The sequence below is a fragment of the Glycine max genome, chromosome 14 (genome assembly GCF_000004515.6).
Source record: "Glycine max cultivar Williams 82 chromosome 14, Glycine_max_v4.0, whole genome shotgun sequence".
Lineage (NCBI taxonomy): Eukaryota > Viridiplantae > Streptophyta > Magnoliopsida > Fabales > Fabaceae > Glycine > Glycine max.
Window position 1 is genome coordinate 8,151,070 of NC_038250.2, and position 14,328 is coordinate 8,165,397.

The following is a 14,328-nucleotide window of genomic DNA, read 5'->3' on the forward strand; positions in this document are numbered from 1 at the left end:
CAATCCAATTATACTCAAATTCTGATAACATATTTGAATTTTGAATTTTTCTAAATTTGAGACGATCTAATCACATGAATGGATAAACCTTAGTATATACAAGGTTGGTTTGATAGTTAAAAGAAGAGGAATAGGTTACGAGATCAAATCTCTCCTATTAGCATTCTAAAAAATACTAAATTAATATTTATTGATAAAAAAAATGAATCATTATACGTAAATATTATTTTCTTTTCCTTTAATCAAATAAAATGTAAAAATAGTGTTTTTTCTTTTATCATCACTTTTGCAAGCAATATATTGAGACAATTATTACGGGGTCCTTCATGTGACTTGCAGACCCTCCTATTATTTTAATATTAGTATAATAAAAGCAAACAATAGTGCTAATAACATTGACTCTCCACAAAAAAATTCCTTTCAGGAAGCCACAAGTATATGTTGAAAGGTAATCCTGATTGAGAAAGATTAGGTTATTATGTTTGGAAAAAAAATTCTTTAAATATTTAACGTAATTACATGTTTAAAACTCAAACTTTAAATCATTTATTGACTAAGAACAACTCTTGTCTCCTACTCAATTTTGATAGAACTATCATCAACTACAAAACTTTCTCTTTGAATATTTAATGTAATTGTAAATTCAAAACTCAAATTCAAGGTCATTAGTTAAATTAAAACAATTTTGTGTAAGTTGATTGATGTGTTTGGGGTAAAAAAAACACCAATCCAATCCTAACCTTTTATGGGCCCAAGCCCAATAATAAAGACTCCCAAATATACAAGTATTTTAAAATAAAGTATATATACATATAAAATATTTTTCCTACTCATTAGTATATACAAATACAAAATATTACATATTAATAGGAGTTTAATTTTTGTGGAAATTAAATTTTGTTACTTTTAATACTTGAATAAATTAAAATTTAGGAATTAAAAGAGTTTTGAAAGAGCTAGTCACCACTAAACAAGATAATTTAAAATAATCTCACATTAAAATTATTTGACTTTTTAAAGCTCTCTTTAACTATGGAATCGTGTGTCATTGCACCTAAATACAATCCTTAAGGTTGACGCTGAAAAACACATTTTAGTATCATTAGTTTTATTCAATTATTTAGTTTAATTCGATATAATGTTTGACATTTAACATAAATATTAATGTATCATTGAAATTACATCGAACATGATAGTATGATAGAATATCATATAGCTGTTTTGTAATATTATATGTTAATTTAACAAATAAATCAAAATTACATAATAGAAACAGTAAGGAACCAAATTTTTGGAAAAATAAAATAGAAGAAGCAGACCAAAATTGTAATTAAGATTGTTTATTTTGGTCTATGTCCATATAATCAAATTGTATCATTATAACTAAACCTAGCTAGACTTTATTAGCTCTGAAACCTTCGCCTTCTTATTTTGGCTGTGTGCCGTGGCTGGCCATTTCATTTGAAAGTACCATGCAGCCACTCCTACTTCTTCAACCTGCAGCAATGGCTTCTTCAGAGTCTGGTTGCGGAAAACCTGATGGTGTGGCTATGTGGTTCATCAATGGTGTCACAACACCTTTCTTTGTTTCCTTGGAACTTTGCTGCATACGAAAGTTGTCTTATTCAGTTGCATCTTCTTAATTTTAAATCTACGGTTCCAAATTTTCTTCTTTTTTATTTTTTTTTTCTCTCCTGTCCCAATTTTGTTCCTTGGAAACCCTTCTCTCTATCGATCTAAACTTCCTTGGAGACCCACCCACATCAACAACACTGCGTCACCGCCGGCGGCGAAACCACCACCGTCACCGCAGGTTGCCACTATTACTAATCACACTCTTTCACCGCAATCACCCACAATCTCCATGAACAACAACAAACCAAACAAATAATAACCATTGTTTACTGTGGTATTCAAATTGGAATTTCTTAAACATAGTGAAAAAGAATCTTCAGTTTTTGAAGTTGAATATCACGCATTTCTCAAGCCCCAATTAGGGACAAAAATTAAAACCCTAAGATGTCTGCACACCAAAATGGTTCACACATTTTTATCCGATTTGTGGCTTTTTGTTTGATGGGTTTTTTGTTCTACTCCAAACTTTTGCAAATTTTAATTTTTTTTCTTTGGTGATCAACTGATGATTATGATAACTAAGTGCGTTTGGAGTTGCGACCCTAAATCACTGGTACGACAACACGTGAAAGGAGGCTCCGGCAGCAAGGTGGGTAGCACTTGACAGAGAAAGCAAAGCTACTGCGTCGCCGTGTGTGTGTGTGTGTGGAGGGGGGGGGCATTGGGTTTCTTTGCGGTAAAAGGCTAGGAGGGAGGTAGATAGAGAAGGTGGAAGCACGACGGATAAGTAGAGGGAAAGAAGAAAAGAGGAGAAAAAAAAAGGAAAAAATTGGAAAAGTAGAATAAAAATGAAAAAAGAAAAAAAGAATAGAAAATGATAGCCATTAATTTTAAAATAAATTAATCTAATGCATTAAAATGAATTTTTTAATTTTGCACATAGGATGTCTTAAAAGAATTATAAAATGACTTTGTCACATTGCTAATAAAGGCCTTTGAAGTTTCACTATTAGCAATGTGATAAATGCATTTTATAATTCATGTAACAATGTGGCAAAGGTTATGAGATATGTTACATTTGTCATATTGTTTTACATTTTATGGTTTAATGTCACTTTTGATTATTATGTTTCCTAATTATTTTGTTTTGGTCTATTAGATTATAAAAGTTTTATTTTAATCCTTTATGTTTTTAAAATGTATTATTTTGATTCCTTTTCTAATTTTCTGTTAAAAATGTTAGTGTTTTATTAACTTTTAAATTTTAAAATGGTTTAACGTCACATTTAATCTATTATATTTCATAATTATTTTGTTTTGATACATTATGTTTTAAAAGTTTCATTTCAATCTTATATGTTTTCAAAATATATCTTCATTTTTGTCTTTTTTTCAATTTTTTTGCTAGAAACTTAATGTTAGTCAATGCTTTGGTACTATCTTTTTATTTAAAAATTATTAAGTAAATGAAAAAAATGGATTTGAAATCATGAGCAACAATCTTCACTCATATTATTATTAGTGTTACTCTCTTCATTCAAAAAAGACTGTTGGAGGAGATGATAATGTTTTCAGTTGTTGTCTTGCCCCCACTTTCATATTTGCCACAACCTACCTATGTTAGTGGAATTTTCGATGGTTTCAACAAAATTATGTATTAATGTTTCATATGTATAGTGTTATATTTTTACCTTTTTAGATCTAGAAGAGATTGGAAGAGATGGTAATAATTTTAGTTGTTTATTTTCTTAAAAAATAAAATAAAAATAGTGACGATTTTTAACTAGTATTACAAAAATTTAATTATTTTAAAAGCTTTAATATCACTTTTGGTCCATTATGTTTGATAATTATTTCAATTTAGTATATTAAGTTTTAAAAGTTTCAATCTAATTTTGTATGTTTTCAAAATATATCATTTTGATCATTTTATAAAATTCAAAAATTAACATAACATTAGCATTTTTTAACAAAATATTAAAAAAATCAAAATAATACATTTTTTAAGAAAAAAAAAGTTTCTGAACTTTGAAATACATGGTTTAGTATTGAATATTATATGGACAAATTCTAGGATGAATTAGCAAATGAATGGTTGACCCGTAAACCAGCAAATAAAGACTGTTTTGAAGTGTGAAGAATGGGCTTTGTCAGATATATGTTTATTAAAAGTTTACGGTGATAGATTTGCTACCGTAAAATGCTCTGTTTTGTCTTACATGATATTGTAAAAAAATAAAATGAAGTTGTCCTTTTTGACCCTTGGGAATAGACATTGTTGTCCCTATTGAGCTTTAGGAATAGTTCGATCACTTTATGACCCTTTTTGAATCAGTTGATTTTTCGTTAATTTTGTTACAGTTGAGGATTTTATATTTAGTAGTCAGTGATACTGAAAATATTAAAATTAAATATGTTTAGTTGAGAATCTGCATCAATCATTCCCTTTCTCTCTGCGTCGTCGTCGAGAAAGTCCACAGCGGAGAAGGTGTTCGGAATTTACTATAATGGATATAACAGCCACAATACATTTTTTTAACAAGTGACACCAACCTCATTTTTATTAACTTTAGTAGGTGGCATAGTTGTCTTTTGATATTAATACAATAAATAAATAATACACCGAAAATATTATTTTAATGAACATCATTCACTTCTTTCAATTTTCCTAACTTCACCATTTGCTAAATTCCTCACGCTAGAAGTCGCCATTGTATGACTATTGTTTAGGTTCACACAATTATCTAATGACCAAAATCAATAACTCTTTATAACGAAATGTTTTTTTTTTAAGGCAAAAAGGGACACTAATAAAAGCAGGAGAAAACATCCCTATCCCTACGAGGTTAACACCCCAAAAACCAAACAACACTTCAAATTGATTCATCTTAGATAAACTATTTGACAATCTCGAGAGTAATTTTATTTATCCATTTAAAGAAAAATAATTATTTTAAACTAAGGGGGAGAAAAAGAAACTTCCTTTTCCGATCCTTTATTAATTTCATGACTTTCATCAACAAATAAGTTAATATAAAAATAAATGTAGATGTAGGGTACACAAAAATAACATTTTACATGCTTTCCTCCGTTGGACAGGGAAATATGCAGACTTGTGAAGACCCACGAACCCCTGGAAAAATTACCTATCGTTAAATTAATCAAATAAGAGATATGTTTAATCTTTATCACCTTTTGGCTCTTAAAATGCATGATTGCATATAGGGATGATAAAATAGGTCGGTGGAGGTGAACTAACCAGTTAATCCACTATTAATTTGATGGGATGGGATGAAAAAACCCAACCTTAGCTGTGGTCCATCCTACCTAATCCGTCAGCCCAGCAAGCCATCGGCGTGGCAGAACGAGGCAAGTTGGTCCACTGATTCACACTACACATGTTTTTTTGAAAAAAAAATACAAATATTAATAGGTGTTTAAAGTTTGGGTTGTCACTTTATATATATTTTTAATTAAATTTATAGTGTTTTAATTAAATTTATAGTGTTGTTCAAAAATAAAAAATACATATTTATTATTGTTTTTATATTATTTTATAAATTCAATTTATCTAATACTTGTAGGAGAATATATATTAAAATTTAATTTAGAATAAACAATTGATATATTTTATGTTTTTTAACTAAATTTGTTTCTCTTAAAAAATTCAAATTTATTTATTTGAATTAATTTTAAATAAAATATTATTTTAAAATTTTGGCGGGTCGATCCGCCAACCCACTCCTAAGCGGGACGGACTAGGAATTTTAACCCACCATTAGAAGGTAGGTCAGCCTACCCAAATCCATTTTTGATGAACTAGTGATGGGACGAGATAAAATAGGCCGATCTTTTCCCACCCCTAATTACATGTTAAATAAAGGATACAAGAGAGAATTAAGAGAGAATTAAATATGTAATTCATAAAAAATTTAAAAATCTTTTTATTATTGTTTAATAAATACAAAACATTGTTTAATTTACTCTATTATAATAAAAACTACCAAATGAAATATAAATAACTAAAATTTATTTCACTTTTATTCATTTAAAATTTTTATTTTAAAACGTATTAAATACATATTATTTTGTCTGTGTGTATAATGACAACAATTTGATCTTAAAATCTCATGCAAATTATTCAAATTCTCTATTACTAGGTCGACACTAAATACATGCTATGAAAAAAAGGTCATATTAAATACATTTTTTTTATCCATGTGTGTGTTTTTATTATGTATGTTTTGCACCTATAATTTAATATACAAAATCTAAGTAAACTTCATAAATGTAATATGATCATGATCTGATATTAAATATGTGAAACAATTGGGATGAAGTCTTTTCAACTTAACTAGTCGATTTGACTTTAAATTCTAATTATATAACTGTATTAAATATTTAAATATTTTTTTTATATTTAGTAATCCTAGTAGCTCGCACAAAAGTATCTTATGTAAAGGATATTTATAATCTCTTACCAAAAAAGAATATCTAAATTGTGATTTCAATCCCTTAATTAAGTGTGTGCTGAAATAAGAAGTGAAAAATAGATTATTTTGATGGTTAATTATAGACATAATGAAATAAGATTATAAATTCGTCTTAAGGTGAACAGTGGTTTTTAAGATAATTTATTTCGTTTGAATTTTCTAAAAAAATATAATAAATTACAAAAAAGAAAGGCGTGGAGCTATTTGTAAATACCTGTTTTATAATTAAGTTTATCAATTGTTTATCCTCAAAAAAGTAATTTTCTTTGTTAAGGTTAATTTTGAATTATAATCTAAATTACCAAATATGTTTAATTTATTTTAGCTTAGATTAATTGTGTGTGATTTTAGTTTCTCATTTTTTTAGTCAATTAAATTCTTTCAGCTTTAAAATTAAGAATTTTAGTCTGTATCAATTTTCCTATCTAAAACAACAAATTCTTATTTTCAATTCAAAATGGTTCAAAAGGCAAATTAAGGATCTGCTTGTGGTGGTTGTGGCACCTTTTTGTCTGTTTTCCTGTCCAATGGGAGCTTGTTCTGTCGTCCAAGCTGAGTTATGGGATCTATATTATGATTTCAAAATTATCATGGATAAAGGGATAACTAGAGAGGTGTTGGTTGTGTCTGATTCAGCTATATACAGTTTCTGAAGGATGGGTGCAATAGGAATCATGCTTGTTATTCCTTGTGCAACAAGGTGGTGGACATGGTGAAAGAAGTTTTTTTATAATAAAAAAATCAATAATAATTAGTATGTTATGTTAGTGAGAAAATTGGAATCAAATAATAAAAGAAGTTTAGCCGTGCAATCATATCCTTAAAGAGACAAACTAGGTGGACAGATGTGGTTTGAATTCTACGAAAGGTGTCCAAGTTTTTTATGATCCTCTTGCATGGACACAAATATCTTTCCTTGTGGATGTTTTCGGTGTTGGTTTCTTTCATGGTTTCTAGTTCGGACTTTTAGTCCCTTGTAGTATATATATATATAAAAAAACTAGCACATAATTAACTAAAAATACTTATAAAAAAATATAAAATCACACATACACCAAACTAAAGAAATAAGCCTAGTTAAACCTTTTTTATTCATTAAATTATAATCCTTAAAATAATCATATCTCTAAAAGTAAGGAGCATTGTCCCCACTACTTTTCAATTATCTTGCTTGGTTATCTCCCTTTCTTCCTTTATCCTGATCCCAAGCTCTGTCTGGAGGCCACTAATTAAGGACCCAATTGAGATTAGGGTCTAGGGGCTCCTCCATAAAATCCTGCTGTATTTGTCTTCTTGACCAAAAGAAAAAGAAAAAAAAAAACACAATTCCATAGAACATTGAAGTTCCCCACGCTTTGTTGATTGACCAATCATTTACCTTGATAGGAAAAGAGAGGTATGGTAATAGGTTCGTCTACGATCCAATATAAGTGCAATTAGTGTAACGTGACCTAACCAATTGCTTAAATGTTTCAAAAACTAAACCATGGAAGAAAAAACAAAAAACCCCAAAAAGTATTTAATATTTGTTTCTATGTAATTAAATGAAATAATAAATATTTTTTTATTTGTGAACTCATTCGCTAGGGCACATTAACAAAACCCATTTTATATTTATAAATTTTATTACGTTTAATAACCTCCAGAATTGAGGACACTTTTTAAGTTTTAGCACTAAACATTAATTTGGGTTGATTCTGTGCCGTTGACAACAGATCATAATGGGCCCATATTTCGTTTATTGAAAAGGCTATGTCCAGCTGCTTTTGTGTTGGGCTATATTTGCTTTATAATCTTAACCCAAAGAAAAATGTATAACGCTCTGATAATAAAATAAAGTAAACAAATCACTGAAAAACGGAAGAAAAAAAAATGAAAGCGCCGTTGCCGGGGATCGAACCCGGGTCACCCGCGTGACAGGCGGGAATACTTACCACTATACTACAACGACTTATTTAGTTGGTGTTATCCTATTTTAATATAAAAAATCTTATATTAATAGTCCAACAAAACCATTTTAATTAGAATAAACACTTCGTAAATTTGCCAATGATTGAATTATTCTAACTATTTCATAGTAGGTTTTGATGGATAAAATCAAGTGTTCATGTCCAATAGAAAATGAAGAGCTAGAATTTTGCACATAAACTGGCAAATGGATGATGAGTTATATATATATGTGCACTGCTAATTGTAAAGTGTTATATAGTACTGCCATGGACATATGATTGTATGTACTTTGATGAACCAATATAATTTCGCATACTTAAGCAAATCATATATGCAATTAATTCTTCCCCTGAGTTGTTATTGGCTTGTAAGTTTTAACGATTCGGGAAAAAAGGACAAAAAAAAAAAGAAAAAAAGAATTGAGGGGACTATGCATATGATACCTTACATGATAGGCACACTCTTCTCATCACTTCCATACCCGTGTGTTCAAGATTTGCTTATTATACATCACTAGCTTTTTTATCGAAAGATATTGTTTGGATTGAGGATTTTCCTCCTCAGCTTTTTGACATTGTTCAAGATGGTCATGTATTGCCTTTGGGCTCTTCTGCTGATTAATATTATACATCTCTACTACTTAAAAAAAATAAAAAAATTTGGTTATTATAATGATGACTGCGGCCACTGATTACACTCAAGTCCATGAACTATAACTCAACTGTATGAGAGAATAAGATGATGCATGTGATGTGGGCATCCCCAAATCAAGAGGGTGGGAAGGTAAAATCAAAGAAAGGGAAATGTTAATAGCATATTCTCTAATACACTTTTTTAAACATAATTTATAGTTTTTAGTATTGGTTGGAATTTATAAAAAAATCATAAATTTATGTAAATTGTACTCTTTATTTAACAAGATTCATTCATGATTTTATAGTATTCAATAATTTTTTTTATTGATAATATTAAAGAATGTGCTAGAATTTGTTAAAATTAATGTGTTGTTAATTTATTTAATTACCACTCCTCATCAAAGGAAACATAAAAGGGACATGCCCTCTAATGCATGTACAAGACAACGTGCAAACAGTTGATAAATGATATAAATTAAAGGAGAGGGCATCCCAATGATACTACTCCTCTTTCCATTAAAATTTACTTGAAGCACATGCAAACTACTTTGGCTTGCTAAAAGACGAAGTTGCTGAATTCTCTTCTTTTCGGCTTGTTAAATTAATCTTAGTACACTGAAACGGCATAGAAGGGGTCGCATGTTATCCTCCACTCACAACCACTTTAGTATTTTGCTAATTGTTCAGGGGAACCAACTTCCAACCAAAGCAAAACACTGTCCCATGATACCTATAGAATGTGCTCGACTATAAAAACTACTCAAGAATATTCCTTTTGTTTTTTTTTTTTATATATTTATTTAGCCTCTACAAGCATTAGTATTAGGACTTCATATTAAACATCGACTAAGGCAAATGTATATTCACTATTACTCGTAACCTTTAACAATTTTTTTTTATCTAACACTTAAAAATATTGTTAAATTTTTTTGACAACATTTAAAAAATATTATTAAAATAAATAAATGTTATTAATATATTTTCACCATATTTTATCAAATATTATATATTGCTCATGTTGCTGAAAAGTTGTTAAAAATCAAATGTGTAATAGCAATTATTTGGATTCTCATTCTTTCTCATGTCTTTACGTAAAAAACTATTGAAGATGAGTGTACACTATATAGTGATATAACGACATCAATCTTTGCAATATATATCTTTACACTAGATCACATCATGCTAGGTATAGTGAAATAGTAGAAAAAGTAATCATATTCTTCAAGAATGTCATAACTACTTGGTATCTATAAGTAAAATCAACAAAAAGAATGAGAGGGATAAAAAAAGCAATCAATGAGTTTTGGTTGCTTGTTATAACAGGAAATTTCGTTGTCCTTTATATTTTCCATCTCCCAATATGCAATTTGACCATTACTATGGTCGCTTGACGTACAGTATTTTATTATGACAACACTAATTGGGCTGAAATTTTATAGATAAATAAATTTAAATTGCATGCTTATTAATAGCTAGAGAGATTGTTATATATATTTGCTAGTGATATTAGTTCAAAAGATACATGTAAAGTTAACTTTGGTCATAGTAATAAGCACTCGATTCAACAAATAACCTAGCAAGTAACTTTCTTTGTATTTATCTATATACAATTTCCCTTTATTTATGTTCATGAAGGGCTTGGATAAGTCATATCTATGGAAGCTGATCTATGACTCACAAACCTTTTTTATTTAATTATGACAAATTCATTGTGAAATGCGACAACGATGAGACTTCTGGATTTTTAATTATGTTAACTGTTAAGTGTCTACGTTCAAAGAGATTTGCAGTCTTTGATTAACAACGTGGGTGCATTAGGGTGGGAGTGAAAAAGAACAAATTTATAGCCACAACCATAGAGTTATGTGGACTTATGTGGCCATGATTTTCCATGTACTAAACACTAATTAGTCCACCTTGACGACACTAATTAAATTTTTGTCTTTTCTTTTCTTTTCTACAATATTCATGGAGGAACAACCTTTTTCACCTTCCATGCATGTGCGTGTCCAAAATGACTTCGGCGCAGTAGTGGCAGTGGTGACCGGTAACTTTCTAATCCAATTCGTTGCATATGCGTTTTTGGTTGATCCTTCGTCATTAAGCTAAAGCCAATCTTCATGAGGACCCCATTATTTTACCATAACCAAATATAAAAAATATATATAAAAAAAGAGCTCTTACATCCTCCAATGAATCCCCACCACTAAAGTTTGCATGGAATTGAACAGTTGATGATTTTACTAAAAGAAAGACACCCATCCATACGAACATCTGAAAGTCTGAAAAACCCACTTTATTTTTTTTTCCAACAAATGTGTTTCGAATCTCTTAAAATTTGGCATACAATTAGTTTTAATTCTTATATTTTAAAATTTGTTATTTTAGTTTTCATTTATCTAAAATACAGTGGATCGGAATTAGTTTCTAAATACTATATAATCATCGCATCATACATGTTGTCAACTGACTAGTCATTAGTCATGTAAACAAATTAATAACACTAACAAAATTATAACAGGGGACAAATTTCACTTATTTTTAAAATATAAATAATAATTTTTTAAGTGAAGTTGACGTATTAGGTCCAGTTTTATCAATTTTTTTTTGTTATTAGGCGATATATAAATTTGTCCATAAATTTTTACTGACCTTAACGATTTTCTCTGACCTTATAAGAGAGAGTACCTTCTCTTATTATAATATTTTTTTAAAAATAATAGTAATTTTTAAAGTGTAAAAATTCAAACACCTAAAAGTTAAAAACATACGTTACCCTACTTTTTTTTTTCTTTGGACAAATGCGCGTATAGCTTTCCAATTTCTTTTGTTGTGGTAGGCCCCACATGTTGTGTTTTGCAACTTTTTTCACACCTTAAATACCCGTCCCCTACACTTACGTTCTTCCCTTTTCCCCTCCTTTCCTCCCTCCGGTTCATTTTTTGGAACACACCCGGTTCAATTTCCTCCTTATTTTTCTTGTTGCAACAACAATGTTCTTCCACGAAGAAGCCGAAGCGGTTCAGTCCTCATACTTTCCGGTTCTCGAAACCATGTTCACTCCAAGCGAAATAGAGGAGCTGTTTTCCCTCGTTAACGAACCGGCCAGCCCGGGGTCGGGGTCTGGATCCGGTTCGCAGGGTTCGAACCGGGCGGTCCGGTCCTCGCACGAGAGAAAGCTTAGGCGAATGCAGTCGAACCGGGAGTCGGCCAGGCGGTCCCGCTGGAGAAAGAAGCGGCATTTGGAGAACCTCATGAACCAACTGAACCGGTTGAGAATGGAAAACCAGAAATATAGAAACCGGTTATTCTTAACCATGCACCAGAATCTTCTACTCTCCCTGGAGAATGAACGTCTTAGATCCGAATCCATGACCCTTATGGCTAGACTCTCGGATCTCTATCAAATTTTAGGCACCATGATTTCACAGTAGTAGTGTCACATAGTGTCAAATTTTAACTAAAAGTAACAACAACAAAAAGAGACTATGTGTATATGAATTGAGTACGTACCACGTCGTTTAGCTTACTGTATAATAAATTAAGCTCGTGATTATGTACTTACTAGAACCATTAAAATTTGGATATGGTTACATGTGTTAAAGTTAGAAGTAGCTACAAGCTAGTTAGAAGCTAGTTCTTATTGATTTCAAGCTTTTTATTATTTTTTTTCTAAGATTATTTTCTCTTTTATTATGAAAAGAGGAAATGTGCATGGGGTGTTTTCGTGAAACCCCACGTTGTTGGAGAACGTTAGAGAAATTTAGGGGGTGTCTACTTTTTGGTGTAGTTGCTACTTTAATTTGTCTTATATATGGTAGCTTTTGTAATTAAATTATAAGAGGTTACTAGTGAGTGATGGAGCTATAAATTAATAAGAGCTGGCGAGCATTGTGTAGTGACAATTGTTTGAGTATCCATTATCGGAATCTTCATGAAATATATTGTTTGTGCCAATCAGAATTTCATGTAAATAGGCTAGTTATGGGCCAAGGAAGGAATTAATGCTATATAACGTTGTTGTTTCTTCTTTTTGTGTCTTTTGGATTTGGATAATCGTCAACTAAATTGAAACTGTTGATTTGACTATGAGTTGATGTGGACAAAGATATTTGATTGATCATGCCTTCTGCCCTGCCCCTCTCTTTAAAGAAAATAAAATACTAAAATAAACAAAGCTGCCCCAACACCCCCCAAAAAAAGTGATTAAAGAAGGAAAAGAAAAGTGGGGCCAAATTTTGGGTAATGAGGTCATAGAGGACCCCACACATGTGAACAACTCTGTTAATCATAAGAAATGGAATTACTACTTTACCTTCTTTTTTAAAATAAATAAATGAGATAATCTAAGAAAAAAATACTTTCAAATTAGTGTTACGTATATAAGGGTCTTTGCTGCATTCAGACTATTCATCCACTAAAAAGCAAAAACATTCAGACTATTCAATACATGTGATTAAATGTGGAGATTACTACACAATATAGAAGTTCCAAGTATTTTTTTGGTTATACAGTATAAAACTAAATGCGTGACATATCTATAATGAGAAGAATGATTTATTGTTAGAGTATATGAATAATAGTATTAAAAACTCATTTAACAACTTATCAATATAACTTATATAATATATAACTATTTAAAAATCATATTAACCACTTATCAATCTAACTCATGTCTTCATTCACTGTATGATTGCTTCTTCAGTTTGGACTGAATGCTATAGGTGGTTGTCTCTTGATTTTGCCTTGGTTGTCCCAGATTCGATTGTGGGTCACTTCTGGCTTCCCTCGGATCTAGGCAGATCGTATGCAGAGAGCCAAATTTGGAAAATCATTTGGTGTGATGTTATCTTTAGGATTTTAAGCAAAATAAATAAAATAATAATACATATATTTATTTATTTATTTTAAATATTTAATTAATATTTTTTATTATTATTTGTTTCTTATCACATCATAGATTATATCATTTTTTTTTTCAATTCTCTCTAAATGTAGGATAACATCACGAGTGTTGATTAAAATATTTTTCAAAAAATGAAGTGTATCTTCACTCAACATTCAGCTGATCCGAAGTCTATGGTGCAGGACATTAACTTTTTGGTTTGGTCTTGGGTTAGTGCATTGTCCTCGAGCTTTGGTGTTTCGTACGTGCAGTGGTGTAGCAACACTACAGCCTGCTTGGTCTAGTCTCGTAAGGAAGGGACGGCGGGTAGGTGGGAATTTTCCATCTTGTTTGAACTTAAGGGTTAACTTATATTTATATCTCTTTATAATATTAGTTAACCTGATTGCTAGGAGCCTTTATGTAACTTCGGGTATATATATATATATAAAATCAAATTCACAATTATTACACTATTTTATAACTTTCAATTAGATAATATTTTTTAAAAAATTTAGTGTTGGATTGAAAGTCCTTTTCACATGGATCTTATATACAAAATTTTATATTATTTTAAAATCATTAATTATCTCGTTCATATAAATTAAAATTAATATAATATAAACATTTTAAAATATATTAAAATATGGATCTTTGATTATCTTTTTGTTATTGTTCAATTTTGATAAAATTTAATATTGGCGAACTTATAATATATATATATATATAATTTAATGGTATAATCAATAAAGATTATATTTTATATCAAGTTATAAAAATAGTATAATAC

At 29.9% G+C, this 14,328-nt stretch overlaps 1 protein-coding gene and 1 non-coding gene across 2 annotated transcripts; one reads left to right on the forward strand and one right to left on the reverse strand.

Moving 5' to 3' along the window:
* Positions 1-7,947: 7,947 nt before the first annotated feature.
* On the reverse strand, positions 7,948-8,019 carry TRNAD-GUC (transfer RNA aspartic acid (anticodon GUC)). The gene has a single exon. It is a non-coding gene; the product is annotated as a tRNA-Asp (tRNA).
* A 3,529-nt stretch (positions 8,020-11,548) lies between these two features.
* On the forward strand, positions 11,549-12,494 carry LOC102668006 (bZIP transcription factor 2). The gene has a single exon (XM_006595934.4). It carries the CDS (start codon positions 11,647-11,649, stop codon positions 12,085-12,087), a length of 441 nt encoding a protein of 146 aa, XP_006595997.1. The 5' UTR covers positions 11,549-11,646; the 3' UTR covers positions 12,088-12,494.
* Positions 12,495-14,328: the final 1,834 nt, after the last annotated feature.

Excerpts from the sequence above, each read along its gene's own strand:
- LOC102668006 (XM_006595934.4), top strand. The coding sequence starts at position 11,647 with ATGTTCTTCCACGAAGAAGCCGAAGCGGTTCAGTCCTCATACTTTCCG.